The following is a 21,612-nucleotide window of genomic DNA, read 5'->3' on the forward strand; positions in this document are numbered from 1 at the left end:
GTTAGAAAACAGAATCTACCTAGCTCAGAGAATCCTTGTTGGGGAGTAACTAGAATGCTGTTGGGTGAGAAAGGAACTGGGCACAGAGAAAGAACAGTGAGGGGGAAGGGTGAGCAAGGGCTTATTAGGCTTATAATTGACAGAAAGTGGAGGGTCTGCTAGATTCTAGTGACTAAATATAACTTCATGAGAGCTGTGATTTTTTTGTCTGTTTTGTTCAGGGTTGCATCCTCAGTGCCTAGAAGAGTGCCTAGTACACACTGGGCACTCATTAAACATTTGTTGAATGAACAAACAAATAAATGAGTGAGTGAGATATGGGCACTAACAGATTGAAGCACTCGAACAAGAGTAATATGATAGAAACAATGCTCAAGGTACTTCTTGTTAGTGTATAATGGATGAACTATTTAAAGAACAGAAACAAATCTACAATATGGCATGACACAACAATTTGTATACGAATCATAATCACAGGAAGAGAAAAGATGTAGGGAAGAAGGAAAATAGATGGAGGGAAATTGACACAATATGGACTTGGATCTGGAAGCACCTTTTATGAGCCAATGAAACTCAAAAGAAAGCTTCAAAATCATTTGGATTTAAATTCGTTTTTTCTTTGATTAGAAATGGACACTGGTGAAATTAATGTTCTTATTTTTTAAAATATAAAAATGGTTTCAGAATCCCTTATATAACAATGAACCAACTGTAAATTTTTGAGTATGATACACGTGTTGTAACGTGGGCAAACACAAGGACAGTTTTTCCAGGGTATCTTTGGAACTACTTGTTAATTGTGGTGACTTTTCACTATAAATAACCCTGAGTGAGAAAGTGATGACATTCACAATGCAGGCTTATCAGTGCCACTAACGGTTCCGTAACTAACTCTTCCAGTATTCATCTATCTTATTTTATAATCATTCTGAATTACTACCTCTACTGTGCTTCTCTCAAATGAACCTTGCCATTCACAATGGATTGACTGATACCCTTATTTCAACCAAGTGTCAGAAAATAAACTACATTGCTTTGACATGAAGAATTACTTCTTTGCTTTTTATAAGCTAGTGCTTATAACACATCCTGAATTATTAGAGAGACCTATTTAAAAGCCAAAACCATTGATCTGAATATATAAATTCTAGAATTTGCAGCATCTTAGATAAGCTAAGGTAACTGTTTTCTACTTGATTAATGACAGCAAGAATTAAACTGCAGTAGCTGGCATATGGGAAATTGCTGAGAATGAAAAGCTCATATTTTGGCTGACATGCTGTTTGCTGCTTTCAATTCTCCTTTTATTTCATCAAGTTCACATGAAGGAGAGAAAAGGCACTGAGTGATGTTCAGAACAGTTATAGCGCCTTTCTTTTTCTTTCCCGCAAAAAAGAATAACTTTCTTTTTCTTACCTACCAATATCTTTTCCATCTCACATATTTCATTCCTTTTTAATGATAGATGTTCTAAAAGTGGCCTCTGCCATTATGCACACTGACTTCTCTTAAGAGTTTCAGTTGTAGAAAGCTAATGAAGCCTTCCTATCTTTGAAAATACCACTGTTGCCTCCAACTCATCACCAACACATTGATATGAAATTCATGAACAAAATATGGAGATGGGAAAGAATGTCTGGGAAGCTGGGGTGCAAAAACCTTATAAATAAAAATAAACTCTTTTCTGTTCTTAGAAATCTGCTTCTCTATTTCACCCTTTCAATTATTATGTATTTAGTTATAAGTTTTCTTCTTTATATTCTATGGTATAATATGATGTTTAAAAGCTCAGGCTTTGGAATCAGATTTCCTGTGTTTAAATCTTGACTAAGTGACCTCAGAAAAGTTATTTAGCCTCTCTGTGCCTCACTTTCTTCAAACATAAAGAGAGAATACTAACAGAATCTACCTCTTAGGATTGCCGATAGCAGTAAATGGGTCAATAAATATAAACTGCTTGCAGCATTGCACGATATACAGATCCACCATGTAAGTGTTAGTTCCTATCATCAGTCTTATTTTATATTAGATGGAGATTTTTACAATAGTGCTTTTAAATTAATACAACCTCAGTTCTTTTTTTCTCCTTATAGAAGTAAATATGCTATGTGTTGAAATTTTGGACAATTTATTTATTTATTTATTTATTTATTTATTTATTTGTCTTTTTCGTGACCGGCACTACAGCCAGTGAGTGCATCGGCCATTCCTATATAGGATCCGAACCCGTGGCCGGAGCGTTGCCGCGCTCCCAGCGCCGCACTCTCCCGAGTGCGCCACGGGCTCGGCCCGAAATTTTGGACAATTTAGAAGAACAATAAAGAAAAAAATCTCCCTTCTGCAATCTTACTACCTAGAGGTAGTAACTACTCCCAGTATTTGGTGCATTCCCTCATAACTATTATGCAGTCCATTTGTTCTCTTTTACCTCCATCTGCTATCACCACTCCTCTAGGCACAGAAGAAAGCACAAAATATTTTTATAAACAGAAGCAAATTAGGAAAGACAACTGATTAAACATCAGGAAGAATGACCCACTCCCTGCACTTTCTAGATCATTTAGGTAACAACAGGCATTTCACTTACTCTCTCTGCTTTTGTCCCTCCACTGAACTATTGCAAAGATGGGTGTAATACACACTTCCCTCTGTCCTCCTTACAACGATGCTAAGATGCATCCATTAACTTCTCAAAAGAAAGTTGATAAATAGAAAGGGGCAAAGTACAAAGTACAGAGGATGTGTTTTAACAAAATTTAAGGGAAAGCAAAAGACAGGAAGTTGCTATAATCTCTCTTTAGCTGCAGGAGCTATGGAGAGGTCCCCTCTAAACTGTTAATTATAATGCATTATGATTTTTAAAGAATATCCTCTGATATGCATTTAGACTAATGCCAAAGAAAGAATTCTGTAATAAACATCCATTAATTTGATCACTTTTTGTATAACCCTGTGATAAGCGAGAGAGAACTCTATGAAATTAGTATAGCTGTGCTCTTCATTTAAATTCACTCTAATGTCTTAATATGCATCTCTCCTGTGGTTATAAAACATCACCATTTTAATCTAATCTGAACCCTCAAGTATCATCTCCATACCAAGCAAATGAATGATTCATTTATTTAAAATAAAAAGAATCATTCTGAAATTGGGTGATTTACATAAACATATATTACCTACTTGTGCTAGGAAAACGAGGGAAAGTTTTGCCATTTTAATTCATTTCTGGTTTTCTTTGCTACCAAAGTTTTCCTACCTAATGTTGAGAGATTTTTTCCGAAGCTCGCTCCATTTGAAGTTCATGTTATCCAAACGTCTTTGTAACAGGACTGCATCATCAGAACCTTCCAGAGATCTCAGGATTTTTTGGCCATTTTCATCCAGGTTGTGATAGATATCGGTGTGAGCTTCAATTTCTCCTTGGAGGTCCTACAGGATGGCAGGAAGAATACATGGAGAATTACCAAACAAAAGAAACCAGCCATGAATGTGAATTTGGAGAACTGCAAAAAATAAACTATTAGTTCAAAAGACATTTCGATTGGGCCAACTAACAAGAAGATACACTCCAAATCACTTTTCTTGATGTATTGTCTCTTCATGTTATTATGTAGATTGAAAATGGGCATCTTATTAGGTATAATAAATTTATTCCTTGTTATTGTGAGTTGGAAAGTAATATATTTATAACTTTACAAATTTTATGTTATATCTTCTAGTTCATGGACAAAACGAATTGTTTTATGGAAGTAGTATGAAATAAAATTTCATGATAAAGTGCACCCCAGTGCCAATTATTTCATTACAATATGGGTCAAGTCATATTTTCCATGTACATAGTAATCTGTAGAGTTGACTCTGACCATAAAAGCATGGAAAGAGTAATAAACAAGGCTGTACTTGGTCCACAGCACCAGCACATTAATGGAATTCTATCATAAGAGAAAATCATTTTGACAACGTACATTAATTTCACATTGGTATTACAGCATCATACATATATTACAGCATCATACATTTATTAGTAAGATTTCCCATTTAAAGTACCGTCATACTTTTAGGCTTGACAGGTGGAAAGTTCATAGGACCTTGGTAAGAGTTATGATAAGAGGTTATGCATTCAACCTCATTGTACATACACAGATCAAGAAAATTATCATAGTAGAAGAATCTGACCTTTATATGGTATGTCTTCCTGTGTAACATTTTCAGCTTGAACCGGGGACTACAGCACTGATCCTGTTGCATAGCAATCCTGAGAAAACCCAGAAACTGAAAGAGCCCTGCTTGAAAACGCCAACTTTGCTTACATTCTGTTGACAGAATGAATTTGGGAGCATAGGCCTCACCAGTCAATAATAATAAACAGCCACTTTGTACTCCTCACTAAACAGTAGCCAGGCGTGTGGATGTGGGAGGGACCTCAAAGAGAGGAGGCCTGGAATATGCAACTGGCAGTTTATATTAAACAGCCAACTTTTCTTATCATTTTGCCATTACAAGCCAGAGACATTATAAATTCATTTTATATATGTGTTTCCCTCCTTGTTCCCAGCAGAACAGTCAAAGCCAAAGGAACATTCCTTCGAGAGCTGCTGGGTACCAGCATTCCTTTCTGCCTACACAATGAATGGAGGCTTTGTACATTATCTGACTTGCTCTTAGAGATTTGTGTGCTTCTGTACAACAAGTTTAAAAATTCATTCTGAAGCTCCGAATAATTGGATTGATCTGTATAACTAGAAAAGTTTTTTCTTTCTCTCTCTGTCTTTCTTTCTAAAATTGAATTAAATTATTCCGCTAAAGTAAGGGGGAAAGTGGCAGCAATAACATGTTAGAAATTAGGAAAAACTGGCTCGTGTTGAAAACAGTGTCTTTCAAGGTGCAGAATTTTGAATGCTGCAGAAGTAAGGTAGATAAACAATGAATGTCTCCTGTCACTATTTCTGGCAGCCTAACAATCACTGATGGACCCTGAAGAGAGTTGTGTCCCATTCTCTTTGACTGGAAGACAGGAGGGGGGGGATATGGATAGAGCCGCACCAGAAGTCGAAAGAAGGAAAATACTAAAACAGCTTGAGGAGCATCTATCTCTATCCCATCAAAAACAGGCTTGTTCTGGAAGGACATAACATGTTTCTGAAACTAGCATACACAGTAGAAAACTAGTACTGGGCTTCTTGCAGAATGGAGTTTTGTCAAATATATATCCATCTTATGTTTTTGTTTTTGTTTTTGTTTTTTAATTTACACAGAATAACATACCCTACCTAATTTGCCACTTCATCAGCAAAAGAGAAAAGTGAGGTAATTTATCTAAATAATTCAGGACAAAAACCCAACCAGATCCAAGTTCCAAATAATTTCCTCACTTGTCTATTTTACTTTACTTTTCTTGTTTTATTCTTTTTTTTTTTTTTTTTTTTGTGACCAGTAAGGGGATTGCAACCCTCAGCACGGTGTCGTCCACACCACGCTCAGCCAGTGAGTGCACCTGCCATCCCTATAAAGGATCCGAACCCGCGGCCTCGGTGCTACCAGCGCTGCACTCTCCCGAGTGAGCCACGGGGCCAGCCCTCTTGTTTTATTCTTTTTGTCCATTACCTAAAACTTCCCCTCGGGATATGCACTTAAGGGATTAAAGCCAAACTTTTAGTTGGTCAAGAAAATAAAGTATTTTGACTAATAGGGTCAGTTTTCTATATTAACACGCATATAAATGACAGTACTTTTTAAAAATATCTTGCATTGATAGCAGACACCCGGGCTCAATCATTAGCTCCTTAAGATTATATATATCATGAAGCCATGTACACTTTCTTTGTTGAATAAAAGAGGTCTTCCCAAGCAAGTGTAAATAGGACGTTGATTCATGAATTTGCTAGTTTGCATCTTTGCCATGTACATTACACTGCATATAAACATCTCTGTTGTATCATCTATAAAGAAATGAATGTAAAATTGATAAGCAAATATTTATCAAGTACTGATTATTTGTCTAGTCTTAGCAGCACAGGAAATGTAAGAGAAATACAGTAAGTGCTTAAAATGAACCATCTTAGTTATTCCTCCCCCCGGGCTCTGTGCAGTACATCACATTTTCTGTTTTCCAGATGAGAGCAACAAGGATTAGAGTTGTTAACAGACTTGCCTAAAGTTACACATCTAGTAAGCATTAGAACTGGGATCCATTTCTCTTGACTCTGGAAGATCTTGGGCTATCTCCATCAAACCATTTGCTATAAGCATTCGGTATAATATATGATAGTTATTAAAGTTGAACAAAGATACTACTTACTAAGGGGAAAAAAATGTCTGGCAAGGGAAAAGCACACTGAAAGGCAATATTACTGATTTTGATAAAATATTTACCCACATGGATTGATTTGTTCTGAACGAGAAATGGAATTCTGACTATGCTTTTCTCTTCTCATTTTGCAATTGGGCATATGAGACCACCTGTGAGCAAAATCTGTGTGCACTGAATAGGTCCCCTTACTACAAAATATCCCTGCGGCCAGAACAGAAATTCTCCTACCAGCAACTCATCCCTTAGTCTACAATAGCCATGTGAACAATGGGCCACATGAAGTAACGACTTGGCATATCAGCATAAACATAGTTTGAACATGTTCCTTTGGGAGTGCAGGCTGGGGAATCTGTCAAGCTACAGGACTCAGGTGGGTTGCCCTAAAAGGGAGGTGAATACCATGAGGAACACAAGGCTTTCTTTCAAAGATTGGCATACTGTAGCGGAGATTTTTCTGTACAAATAGTTAGCATGAGTCCTAGGTGGGGAATAGACGTTGATGGGGCAGGTAGGAGGAAACAAACTCACATTTGCATAGAATTACCGTGATGGTATTTGTCTTAAGACTAAACTTTAGACTTAGGGACCACAGAAAAGCAGGAGGTTGTATGGAAAATCAAGTACAGTTCTCAGAGTTTAGCCAATCTGGACAAAGGGTAATTTTCACAGAAATGCTTAGATCATTTTACTTCACTTCTGACTTAACTAGAAAAGATAAGTCAAGCCTTAGTTAGTGGTGCATTCACTGTATTCTATCTAATTTTTCTCTTCTTTAGGAAGAATGATAATTAAAGAACAGGGTTAAAATGGCATTTGTTACATAACAACACAAACAATAGCAGCAGCAGCAACAACATATATAAGACTTACTACACCGGGCACTATCCAAAGCACTGTATGTACATGAGCTCATTTTCTTCTCAATAACCCTCTAGGGTAGGCAATATTATTATTTTCTTCATTTTCCATATAAGAGAATAAAATTACAGAGAGGTTAAGTAAAAATGCCCAAGTTCACACAGCTAATAAATAATGCAGCCAGATTTTGAACCCAGGGATTGTGCTCTTAACCACTAGGCTATGTTACCTCTGAGTTTTAGTTTGTTGATGTCAATTTTTCCTATTAATGATACTCCTATTTAAATTCCAGAAAATCTAGCACTGCCATTAGACAATGAAGAATAACACTGTTTTCAGCACTCAAAGATTAATCTTATAGTCTTATTAATATGGAGACTGTTAAACAGATGTGTAGCAGTGGACAGAGATGTAGCCAATACAAAAAGAAAGAACACAAAATAATTGAGAAAATGAGTGCAAATGGAAAAACAATATGTGCCCCTTCCCCAAAGAAACATACTAAAGTTCTGTACAATTATGGAGAAAATTTAAGCTGTGAGTACCAAGAAAGTTCAGATATGACACAAGCAATAAGCTCAAAGTGTAGCGCTTTTAGGAGTAGGGGGTATCCTGTTTCCTGGAGGGCTTTTACATATCCCACCCTTCCTTCTGCTCTGCAAGTCTAGCCTCCTCCTGTTGTAAGTCCCCCTTCTCAGCATCAAGGGAAAACGCATAAAGAAATGCACTTAAGTAGACATCGGTTTGAGTCTTCCCCTTATTAGCTGCATAGCTTTGAAAATTCTTTAATCTTTTTGTCTTCACTAAATATTAAATAATAATACCTACCTGCCGGATTGTTTTGAATATTACATGGAATAATTTTGTAAAATACTTTGAACAGTGTCCAGAGCACAACAGGTCTTTAATAAATAATAGCTAATGTAAGGCTTGCTATTATGAGACAATCCATGTGCAAATCTAGTGATAGAAATAGATTTCATAAAGTCATGGGACTTAAATTGAGGCTTGAGGGATGGATAGGATTGAGAACGGTGGAGGGAAAAGGATATTCCAGGTGAGAACAATTGGGTGGAAATGGCATAGAAGTGTAATGAATTTCATTTATGAGCAGGGATAATACACCACACAACTTGATTGGAATGGACCATAAGTGTTGGAGAGATATAGGTAGAATGCAGTCCAGTTCCTTAAACTAAGTAGGACAAAAGCCTCCTTTTAGGAAGCCACTAAGAATAAAAGTTTATAAAGAAAAGAACAAAGACAAGATTATTGAGTATTAAATTTATACTATCTCATTCAACAAGTAGAATGATCCATGGTGTTCATAAGTAATAAAAAAACTGGGGAAGAATATGAAAATATACAAATTTTTTCATAGAAGAAAAATAATGAAGGAATATACCAAGAATTAATGCTGCACCCTTCTTTTTATTATCCAAACAAATGGTTATACTATTCCCAAACATCATGGACCCACATATTTTCTTTCCTATGTATACGGAATTATTTGTCTCTAAAAAGGAACTCAGTAAAATAATATAACCACTAAGGAAAACAGTATGGCAGTTTCTCAGAAAACTAAAAGTAGAATTACCATATGAACCAGTAATCCCACGTTTGGGCATAAATCCTAAGGAACTGAAATCAGTATGCTACAAAGATATCTACTTTTCCATGTTCATTCCAGCATTATTCACAATAGCTAAGATATGCTTCCAATAGCAACCTAGGTGTCCATGATCAGATGAATGGATAAGGAAAATGTGGTATATATACACAATGGAATGCTATTCAGCCATAAAAGGGAGAAAACCCTGCTGTTTGCAACAACGTGGATGAACCTGGAGGGATATTATGCTAAGTGAAATAAACTGGTCACAGAAAGAGGAATATTACATGTTCTCGCTTATACGTGGAATCTAAAAAGGTGAACTCATAGAAGTAGAGAGAAGAGTGGTTACCAGAGGCTGGGGCGGTGGGGGAGGCACAGCTGGGGGGTTGGGGGGTGGATGGAGGTGAATGAGGAAGGGGAGATGTTGATCAAAGGGTACAAAGTTTCTGTTAGGAGGAATGAACTTTACTGATCTATTGTACAGAAAGGCGACTATAATAAATAATAATGCACTCTATATTTCAAAATGGATAGAAGAGTAGATTTTAAATGTTTTCATCACAAAAAAATGATGTTCGTGAGGTGATAAATTTGTTAATTAGTGCAATTTAATCATGCCACATTGTAAACAAATATCAAAATATCACATTGTACCCCATCAATGTACACTTTCGTTATCAATTACAAAACAAAAATAAAATAAAAATATAATTAAAAAAAGAACTCAGCAAATGAAAACTTCCCTATTTTGAATATAGCTGAGAAGTAAGAAAACAAACAAAAAGATATAGGAAGAATAAAAATAAGTGACTAACCACTCTCCCTAAAACTTTCATTATAGAAACACCATTTCTAATCTTTTCTAAAAGCAGTTAGAATATGAATAATTATAAGGCCACTCATTCCTCCTTACTGATAATTTTTAACTAATTCAAAAAACCATGAAAGGGGAAAAAGTGATCAGATTTCCAAGAATTTAGAAGGTCAGAAACAGAAGATCCAAAATAGGAAAGAAGTTATCCTTACGGGCTGTGTTAAGAGTAGCAAGTAGTGACACCTGACAGAGAACGAGAAATGCAAAAGGAGCCTTGGGCACACATAATTGACCAGGGTCACACATTGTGGAAACAGCCTTACATGTATTAGCAGCCCTTGAAGTCATCACCTAGCTTTACTAGGTGAGAAGTGAGATAACTAATATTAATGATGATGATCCTGAATTAGCCAGAGAAAGCAGATTTATGTTCAATAAACTCTGTTTAAGAAGGAAGCAGTGTATGTAAAACTCGTCAAATGAATTTTATTCAACATAGTTGTTTTAAAAAGGCATTGCTGCTTTAAAGAAGTTAAGCAAGGCAAAAACAAAACATGAAAGCAAAACTCCCTTAGCTTGGTTATCCAAAATGACTCCTTAAACATGGGCTCTAAATAGTTGATGTTTTGGAGTACACACACACACACACACACACACACACACACACACACACACACACACACACACACACACACACACACACACACACACACACACACACACACACACACACACACACACGCACACACACACACACACACACATTTTATTATGAGAATAGAACAGTAATTGAAATTAATCTTTAAAAACATGTACAGCAATCTAAAAATAAAGAACATTTTGTATGTCTGGTATTTGTATTTTTTTTTTTTTAATGTAACTCACTTCTCTTGCATGTTACAAAGGTATCAGTCCGTTATGGATTGAAAATTAAGACTACCAAAACAAAACGAAATGACCCTTCCTGAGACGTACTCATACAAAGGTATTGGACCCACAGTCTTGGCCTTATAAGAACCGTAACCTAACCACAAGAGGTTCCTAACTAGCCAGGAAATGGAGGTGGGTATAGATTCATAAGAGGTTGTGACTTCCCCTCCCCCGCTATATATGAGGCCATTGAAATACTTTGAAAAAGAGCAGAGTTGTCATCCCAAGAGAAACAAGAGTTAATTTGAGGATGGCTGTTTGGCTTGGAGCCTGGTTGCTCTAGGTAGATAAGGAGTATGTTTTCAGGTCCACTGCATCGCAATGCATCTTAAACGAGCAGCTATGGATTTGGGAGTCCACAGGCTTTGCTTTAAAAATGGCTGTTATTAAAGTCCTCAGAGACTATTATCCTGCAGGGTTTGTTGTCTTTGCTTTCATATCTCATTCGAAACTTCTCACACTTAAGCACTAGAACAGCAGAGAGAAAGGATATGTTTTCCTGCCTCAGTACATTCCCATATGTAAAGCTTTACTTCAAAATCTAATCTTTAAAAATGCCTGGCCTAGGGTGGATTACCCCCTGGAGGAAACTGAGCAAAATCCCATTAGTCAGATCGCTTCAAGCAATCCCTAACTCTGGTAACATGTGATGCTTTCTCTTCTTGTGTGACCCTTGGGTTTACACTGTTCTTAAAATTACTTTTTTAAAATCGAAGAATTCATTTAAGATATACAAAGTTGGAAGTAAGACGAGAAGTATCTTTTCGCTTCTGTGTTTTGTTTTTCCTAGATTCTTTTTATTCCAGCATCACAGTGAAAAACTTCTCTGCATATTTATTCATCATGCATACATGCATTAAGTGCCTATTGTATGTCCAAGATTTTGTTAGGAGTTATGGGAACACAGACAATGTAGAGAAGATGTAGTCCTGGTCCTTATGTTAACTCTTTTTTTCCTTTCTTCTTCCCTCCCTTCCTTCCTCCCTTCCTCCCACTAATATTTACTGCATTAGGAGCAGGTCTACCACAGTGAGAAATGCCAGACTTTTACCCTCTTGGAGTTCACAGCATAATAGAAAAGTGGGGGAGAAATACAGTAAACAGTTAAATAAATGTTCTGTAAAATAAGAAAAAGTGCTGAAGGTAAAAAAAAAAAATGGCAGACTATGGTGAGAATAATGGTATACACGTGGTGGTGATGGGATGCTCTTTGATTATGGTGGTTAAGAAAGGTCTGTGTGAGAAGGTCCAATATCAGCAGAGACTTGAAGAATGAAAAGACACCAGTTATAGAAGACCCAGAGGCACAAAATTCCTCTCAAGTAAAAGGGAAGGCGGCTTTGCATCAGCTTTGTGGTAGGGAAGATCTTGTCTAGAATTCACCAAATAATAAAGAAATGTGGCTAGAGATAAGGTAAGAGAGGCCACAAAAATAATGTGGGACCTTGAAGACCCATGGTAACGAGTTTGAATTTTATTACAAGTACAGTGGGAAGCAATTGAAACTTTTAAAGCAGGGTAGTGACATGAACTGATTTAGGCTTTTAAAAAAAAAATCACTATATTGCTATGTAGAGATTCAAGAAGGCAAGAGAGGAAACAGGAAGGCCAGTTAGGGGCCAGGGAATCTAATCTGGGCAAGAGGCAATGGCAACCTGGACAAGGGTGATTGCAGAAGGACAGAAGTAAACTGATGTGAGATATTGTAGGGTAAATGCTGGACATAGTTCTATTCTCCCCTCCCCGTGCATACCAGAGTTCCCCCTCCTGGCTGGGAGACGACCCCTGGCCAAGGTAGTTACCCAAGAAAAGGCATGTTCCCTTTAAGACAAACAGGAGGCTGGAGAGAGCAGGGATCCTAAGTAAATGAACAAACACTCTGGTGCCAGGAGGGTAGTGAGTAGATTAACTCTTCTGCTCAGCCAGATCTCCTGCGTGCTCTGAGTTATGTGTGCTGGGTGAGGGTCTGCACATAAGCCTGAAAATGATTTACACCCCTACTCTGATCTGTTCAACTATATAACTCCTGTATGTACTCCATGGCTGTGCAGATTTTTGACCAACAGCTGCCTTGGTACCTCTTGTAAGTCTGATAAAGCAATGTCTCTACCTGCTGGACTTCTGGGTGATTTCTTTGAAATAGGTAAACACTATGTGAGTGCCCTCTCAGATTTGGGCCTCTGGTGTATATTCAGGTTCTCATTTCCCCACTTACTAGCTTTATGAGCTTGGGCAAATTATAAAATATTTCAAAGCCTATTTTTATCATCCATAAATAAGGCCAATACTATCTACCTTATAGGGTTTTGGGCCGAGATTAGATGAGGTGTGGATATAGCATCCGAGTACCTAACCCAGTTCCTGACCTATGGTGAGCCTTCATGAAAGTTGCATCACTCTGGTCCCCCTATCACTTTCCATTGTGACTCCAAGCCTGCTAGCAGGAAAGACAGGTGGCCGTTCTAGGGAAAACTAATAGTGAATGCATAGACATGGGAGTCAGAGCCACAGGCAGGAGCTAAGAGGTAGTGCTGAGGAGGGTCAATAGAGGAGGTTAAAAGGGTTTAGAGTAGCCATTGAGAACTTTGAATGCAGCCTGGAGATTATATCTGATCCTATAAGAATAAAATTCCACTGTAGTTTCCTGTGTAAAGGTATGACATAATGAGTAAAGTTTTGGGGAATGATTACTAGGAGGGCAGTTTTCAGGGTAAGTGGTAGTAGGGTGAGAATGGAGGCAGGAAGTCTAGTTAACAGGCAGTCCCAGCTATTCAGGAACCAACAAAGCATTGGCTCCAGAAACAGGAAGGAAATGAGGAGAAATGCTACAGCCATTGCATGCTCAGAAATTATAGAAATAGCTGCACATGTGACACAACTTCGCCCTTCTCTTGCCCTACCTTTGGAAGATAGAATTCGGGAAAGTGATAACTATTCACAAAAGTATTTTGTTTTATTTATTTTTATTTTTAATTTAAATTCAATTTATTTTTTGCCATCTTAATTTGTTTTTATTATAATTACTGTTTTTTAAAATTGAAACCTAATTGATTATACATATTTGTGGTATACAGAGTTGAATATCAATACCTGTGTACAATTCGTGTGATCAAGTCAGAATAATTAGCATATTTATCATTACAAAACATAATCATTTCTTTGTGATGAGGACATTCGATCTCTTCTAGTTATTTGATAACACAGTAAATTAATGATAATTATAGATGCCTAGCTCGACTGTACATCAATAGGGATTACTTTTTCCTAACTATCTGTTTTGTGTCCATTAACTCATCTTGCTATCCCCACTCCCCTCTCCCGCCTTCAGTAAACACAGTCCTGTTCTCTCCTTCTGAAAGTTCAATGTATTATTATGAGTGTTCTTTCTTTCTCCTTGTTTCTTTCTCTTTCTTTCTCTCTCTCTCTCTCTCTCTCTCTCCCACAAAAGCATTTTAAAGATAGAAATTTTATTTGAAGTTTTATTTTTTCAGGAATAGTACAAACATTATGTATGCTATGTGACAAACACACACACACACAGACACACACACCAGGGTGCCAAATAAATGATAGTAAAAGAACATTGACACTGATGCTGCATATAGGCACAGGTGACTCCCTCCTAAAATATATCCCATTAGGCATTCCTAAAGTGGATGGGTGTGAGTTCTAAAGGACACAATCTCATGAGAATGGGTGGATAAATCAACACTGCTTCAGATGTTTTTAGAAAGTTAGATGCCATGGACCTAGTGGGGAATTAATGTTGATATCTATTTAGGCTCAGCACATAAAGTTTAAAAAAAGAATGACATGTCTTCATAATGCTGGTGTTGGAAGATAAAACAAGCCCTAAGACAACTTGAGTTTTCTTTTTTAACACTATATCTAAAACCCATCTAAAAGACTTATACTGTGCTGCCATATTATTTCAGATATCACTATGCTGCTTTGGTGCTCACAATTAGGTGAGCATTTCCTGCATGAGACACCTTTCAGAAGATCGTTGGTAACGGTAATCTTGAAAGACCTTCACACGCAAACTCTGGATGGTACATTTAAATCACAGAGACAATCACATATGAAAAGTCTACAGTGTTGAAGGTACTTTTGGTTTTGCATTATGTTTCAGGAATCAGGCTGTTTGAAGAAAACTATCCTTGTCTGAGAAAGACCAAATGGGTCTTTCTGACATTGAAACATATTTATTTTCATAGAGCCACGATGAGGGTGGGGGTAGGGTAGGGGAAACTAATACTCATAGCCCTTACGAATCCCTTACAGCAACTCTGTGGAGGAGGCCTTCTTATCTCCCAGTTGAGGAAACTATGATTTAGAGAGATGAAGTAACTTGTTCAAATCCCACAGCTGTTACGTGGCAGAAGCAGGATCAAAGCACAGATCTGCCTGAATTTATGTTCTTTATACACCCCCCCTCCATTCCTTCTCCACCTATCAAATACAAAGCAAGTGATTTCTGACTTGGGCTGCACATAACACAGCAACATCATTGACTCATTAAGGCACCTGGGAACTATTCGGTTTGAGAAATTACTGTGATGTTCTGAGAGGAATGTCCAACAAATTATTTTCCAGTTAGATATGAATTTTTTTATTCCTCCTCAGTCATCTCAGAACTAATATATTTGATAATTTTGAGAGGCTCTAAATGAACAGAATGCATTTCTATTCTTAAAATAGGCAACTATCTTCCCATGGACCAACACATATCTATATTTATCTGTGCAAGTTGTCTATATTATAGGTAGAGTTAAAAGTTAGAAAAGCTCTTATTTCTGGAATCTTCTCTGTCACCAAGCGATTTTTCCCCTCTAGAGAATCACTGTAGTTCAAGACTGTATATTAGAAATAAGCAATTAGTTGATGTCAAGTCTCATCTTATCCCAACAGCAATATGTAAGAAGAAGGCAGGAACATATGGCAAAGTGCCATAATTATTTTTGATAATACACTAGAAATCATAACAGCCATATAGCTAATTTCCTCTGGCTTGTTTTAATTATGAAGGTTGTAAATATCAAACAGCAACTTTATACCATCCTCCATCCCCCAGAAAGAAAATTTCTAATACCCTGCACAACCACAAAACAATCCTACACTGAAGCGGGACAATTTCAGAAATAACTGTATTCATTTGTAGGTACTTTTTTAACTTAAATCTTAGAGATATTATCATCTCTAGGTGTTTATGAGTTTTGAATGTTAAGTTTCTGGTACGTGATGTTAACTAAAGTCCTGCTGACATAATTGGATCTGATGCGATGGTGTTCTTTGGTGAGTTAATTTCTGTCTACTACCAAACAGAGCAAATTCCTTCTTCTGGCGAGTGTAATAGTTTTTTGTGCCTAGGGAGTTATTTCACTCTATTTCGCTTTTCTTGTCTCATGGAAAGGGTGGATGGTGACAGGGAGAAAATGAAGTTACAAGTACTTTTTTTCCAATGGATGAGGAATAAGAGAAAGAAGGTGTAATGCCTGTGGGCATTAATGTCATATTGGCCAAGGAGACATGTCATAAATGAGAAAATGGTAAGAAAAGGCAAAATGTTAAGAAAAATTTCTTCATTCCTAGAACCCACTGTGCTGAGGCCAGAAATCCATTCATTAGCTTTTCATCGTATACCTACCAATCCTTCCCAAAACATTCAGTTAAGTTTAGAACATCCTAGAGACCCTTGGACCATCTTGTTGAAGCAGAACCAGGGCATTCTTGGCCTTTGGCCATGGGATGGTCCTTTCATCTGAGAACATGCAGATCTGGAAAACTATCCCCAGGAGAGCAAGGTTTGGGAAGGCTTACGCCTTTCCATGTACACAAGTTAAATTATGTAAGCTTTAATAAGGAACTAGAACAGAAAGGTGGACGTTTTTACGGATTATTTTACACCATAAGAATTCTTACGTGGGAACTACATTGTAACATCTGTTAAAGAACAATGGAAATCTGGCGCATAGTGCTCTGAGTGAGAAAGGGGAAATTGTAGTTGCGTGTCATCATTGTCATTGACCTTGAATGTAAATGAGGAAGCCTGGTGGTGACCGAGAAAAAGAAGTGGTAACTAGGTCATGCCCATAGTGTTTTACCATGGACAAATGTTTTTGATCTGCTTTTCTCAGATAGGGGTAGAAGAACTGTTGAGATGTCATGAATCTCTGCTCAAGTTTGTGATATGGTTTTAAATCTATCAAAACAACAAAACAAACAAACAAAAAAAACCCCTCACCAACAGGAGACTGAGAAACCAATATGGATAATCCCTAATTGTTAATGTTATCATGAATAGAAAATAGATTTGATGAAACACCTTTTTGCCTGGTTCTGTCAGAATTTTCTGTTTCTTTCACTTACTGATTTCCTAATTTTTCCCTTTCATGGACTGGCAGAAAGATGGGGTCTCCCTAATCTATGACTAAACATACTCTTAAAAGCACAAGATGTAAGTTCTTACTTCAAGGGGTCCATAGTCTCCTGAAGAAGTATTAAGCAGATAAATAAATAAAACATGTGATAATGTTAAAGTAGAACATAGCCCTATGGGAACACAGAGAAATTAATCTTGTCCCCAATACTTGCGAGTGCCATCATATGAGTGAAAATACTTGAGGAGGACCTTGAGGGATTGAGTAGGAGCTGACCAAGTGAGAAGCAGGAGAATTAAATTTGGGGCAGAGAGAAGAGCGTGAGAAAAGTTGGAGATGAGATGAGGTGAGATAAGATAAGAATACACATTAGAGCTGAGTACCTCTATGTGGCTGGAGGGGAAGGCGTATGGGAGGCAGAAGGGAAATGGTAAAATAAAATTTTCTGTACATACACACACACACACAAAAAAAACCCCAGCTGGACAGGACAGGAAGAAGGGGCTGGATTGTGAAGAGGTTTATACACCAAGCTAAGGGTTTGGGTTTTAGACTATGAAGATGTTTAATCTGTTTAAGATATATCTTTAGATAACATCATCTTTTTGGCAGTGAAAAAATGTGTATTAGAGGCAAGAACACTAGAGCCAGGAGGAACAGTTAAAAGGATGTCACAATAAGTAAGAATGAGTAAGAAAAGATGGCAATCTAAGCTAAGGTAACAGACATGGGATGGAAAATAAGGCAATATTTTCAAGAAATCACAAATACAACTTGGAGACTGACTGAAGGCAAGGATAATACATAGGGAGACTAGATGCGTTTTGGGCTTACAGGAAAAGATGGAAGGTGATACCATTTGTATTAGTCCATTTCTGTTGCTTATAACAGAATACCTAAATCTTGGTAATTTATAAAGAAATGAAATTTATTTCTTATATTTTAGAGGTTGAGAAGTCCAAAGTCCAGGGAACACATCTGGTGAAGACCTTTTCCTGGTGGTGACAGTGAGGCAGGGTATCACATATTGAGAATGGGCCGAACAAGAGAGAGCTAACCTCTTCTCTTGATCTCCTTTTAAAGCCATCAGAACAACACCCATGACCACCCATTAAACCACCAATAGATTAATCCATTCAGGAGGACACAGTCCTCACAATCTAGCCACCTGGTAAAGGCCCCACCTTTCAATTACCATAATAGGATTTCCCACTCTCTCGACTCTGTTATGATGGAGATTATTTCCAATACATGAACTTTTGGAGGACACATTTAACCCACAGCACCACTGACTCATGATTAAAGTGTTGTCCCTCCAAGGAGATATGAGTGGTTTAAAATAGAATTTTGAAAACTTTAGTGATAGGATGTGGAAGGGAGAGTGGTGTTTTCTTTTTTCGGCGGGGGGGGGGCATGTCCTACACCAAGAGCATGGTGGCCTGGAGTAGGGGTGGGAAAGAGGTGCTCAGTATGAAGTCAGGCAGGCTATGCTCTCTTCCTTGCTTTCCAAGGTGTCTGCTTTCTCTGTGTCATCCACATGTGCCTGTGAACGTGAGCATGCATCATATATTGGCAGTTTGCCTAGCACAGTGGTTCTCAAACTTGAGTGAACTTGAGAATCACTTGGGGGGCTTATTAAAGCACAGGCTAGTAGGGCCCAAGCACCGAGGGCATGAATCTGGAGGTCTGGGGTAGAGCTCAAGAATGTGCATTTCTTACAAGTTCCCAGGTGACGTTGATACTGCTAGTCCGGAGACCCTACTTGGAGAATAAAAGACTGGTCTAGCATAATGGATCTTAATCTTATAGAGGACATGAAAGCCTTTGTGAAAATGATGGAAATTCTCCTCAGAAACCTGCACAAATATTCATAAATACAAAAGATGACCTATTATTTCACTGGCTTCTGCTACTGCCACCTCCACCTCCAAGAAATACAATGAATTAATGAAGACAACATGTCCCTTAACTACCATTTTAATGGAAAACTCTCAGGAAGAAGAATGCATTGGAAAATGTCACCAAAGTATAATTATGTTTACTTACACATCTTAGAATTACTCACAGTGATCCTAGGCACAAAATAACCAGATTTGAGGATGGGGGCATATGAAAGGACAGTTCTTGGATGCTAGGAGGAAATTTCTGTCACTTTAACCATATTCAGGTAACCTGGCCCTTTCCCATTTTGACCTGCCATCTGCTTGGGATATAACAAATAAAAAAGGGGTGGGTGGGTAACCAGGGAGGAAAAGGGCACATTCAGTCAGGGGCCTAACTGTGGAAGACACAGCAGTTTGCCCTTCAGGAAATGTGTAGCTAGGGCTGAGGCTCTCTGTCTGGCAATTCAAGATCAAAGAAAGAGATAATTAAAAATGTGCTTGAAAGGACACCTCAAATCAGTTGTGCTACATAAAGATACGAGACAATCCCTGTCATAGAGAGAGGAACATTGTGACTTTACCCTAAGAATCTTCCTTAGGTGCCTTCTATAACCCAGCAGTATAGATATTTTTAAATGACCCTGAAAAGAAAGCAGAGGTGTTCTTGATTTCATGAAAAGAAAGCAATCTTTCATTTAAAAAACCTTACGCCTGCTCTGTCTGCATGCATGGAGTCAGGAACACGAGGCCAATATTGTATTATTCATTTTGGCAACTATAAATTCAAATGATGGCTCTGAGGTTGGGGAGAAAGAGGCCCGCTGATCTAGAGAGCAGAACACTTCTTTCAGTTTATCAAAGAAGTGATAGTGCTACTGGCAAAAGTGCCCTCTAATAATCTAGGGAAAATACACCTCTGAGTCAATGAAGATTTTTTGTTATTGCATGGGCTGTTTTACCTAAAGCCAAGAAGACTCTGTCTGATAAGGTTTTAGCTGCTGATTCATCTCCTCTGTCTTTAATTCTTCTCGGCAAACTTTTATTGGGTCTCATCCTGAGAGCAATTTCCATAATGATAAAATCTCTTCAAATGAAATTTAAAATGTAATTAAAGGGCAGATTTGATGGAGTAAAGGCATCGTTGTGCAGTGGCCATACATCATCATGCCACAGAGCCCTCCCTCAGCGAGCCTATGGCATGACCCCAATTTTGCTCTGGTAAGATTGCATGTCTTTGTTTCATGCTAATGGCTTGATTAGGAAAAAATAAAAGAAGATAAAGCAGCCTCTCATTGGAGAGATAAGTCCATGAATACAAGTTAGAGTTTTGCACCCTTCTCCCTTCGTTCTTTCTCTTAGACTTTGGAGGCTACAAGAAACTCCTTGAGCAAGAAAGTGAACACTAACAAACCGACGGGGGAAAGCTGAAAGGATCTGCTTGTCCTGAGAAGCTGAGCTCTGTAAATCCTAGGGCCTATTCTCATGGGTTTAAGTGTGATTACTAGAAAAGTGGAAACAACAGGTTTCACCTCCTTGAATGGATAAATGCTTGCTCCTGGAAAACTGCCTGGTGCCTGAGAAAGCAAGAAAATATTCCTTGGGCAGTCAATGTTTGAAACCTCAAAAGTAACTAAGACTATACTTTACTGTAAAATCAATATAAGATTTTAAGCTTTGGAATTTCCAAAACCCCAAAATACCTTGCCTACCCAGATCCTCAATCATGGTATTGACCAAATAATATAAACTGATTTTTAACCTGGATGCTGATTTGAATATTGATAGATAATCATATAATATGATAGGGAAGTAATGTTTCTCAATACAGAAGGCAAATCAAATCCTTCAAAAGATCAGATTTTAGATTGACAATCATAGCAAAATAATAGATTCTGAAGACTTTAGAAGAGGACTTAGGACTTTTAAACACCACATGTTCATCCCCTTCTCTTTTAAACATAACATGACAATATTTATAGACAAATAATATGCCATATAATGTCTGAGTTATACACAGCATTGAGAGTTTTACTAATTATTTTCTGTGCTTTTCTTTGCCTAAATAAAATATTTACTTTGGCATAACACTTTGTCTATGGAATCAAATTTATCCTTGTGATGTTGGGAGTTATAAAATAACTCATGTGTTTTGAAATGTCATTAAATGTATGATATTAAATTATAATTAGTAGAAATTATTTGAGGGTCTTTACTGATGCAGACAAATTCTCCTCATATAGCTATTGCATTTTTAAGTATAATAATTTTTTATAGGCAGTTGTAAGAAACGAGGAAAATAATATAAACTTTCAAAGAAAAAATGAACCTACTGAAGCTCTGAAATAAAAGCAATTTAGATACCTGCTGTATTCCAAAAGAAGCACACAAGTTAATCTGTGAAGTTCACTTGTTGAAGGTGCGGTGCTATCTTCAATTTGCTCTTCTAGCAAACAATTTATGAAAAGTTTGATTTCACTACAACAATATCCTCTTTTAGTCAAATGACCTTCCTTAACCCTTGGATACATTTTTCTGCCAAAGAATTCCCCTATTTCCCACTCTCACCACCAGAGCTAAAGCAATTGAAGAGAGCACCATTCTCAGTAGGACTGTTTGCTCGCACTTACTCTGTTAGCCAAGCTTCTACCGCCTGATTTCATTGCCATGGAAAGTCCTCCAGTTGAGGAGCAGCTACCTGCATTACTTCTCCTACCATCTCACTGCTTTCAACTGCTACTGATTTCCTGTTACCATCAGTAGCCTAGTAACTTGAACTACCCAACTGTTTTAAATGCAGAAAAGAAAACCCGAGGGAAAATGGG

The 21,612-nt window shown here is 37.6% G+C and overlaps 1 protein-coding gene across 2 annotated transcripts in view; it reads right to left on the reverse strand.

Moving 5' to 3' along the window:
- DMD (dystrophin) overlaps nt 1–21,612 on the reverse strand; it is a 2,107,999-nt gene that overhangs the window by 355,572 nt on the left and 1,730,815 nt on the right. For both annotated transcript variants that reach the window (XM_063083086.1, XM_063083084.1), the window contains exon 56: nt 3,257–3,429. In XM_063083086.1, the coding sequence (XP_062939156.1) occupies nt 3,257–3,429 (173 nt within the window). The remainder of the gene's footprint in view (nt 1–3,256; nt 3,430–21,612) is intronic.

The sequence above is a fragment of the Cynocephalus volans genome, chromosome X (genome assembly GCF_027409185.1).
Source record: "Cynocephalus volans isolate mCynVol1 chromosome X, mCynVol1.pri, whole genome shotgun sequence".
Taxonomy (NCBI): Eukaryota; Metazoa; Chordata; class Mammalia; order Dermoptera; family Cynocephalidae; genus Cynocephalus; species Cynocephalus volans.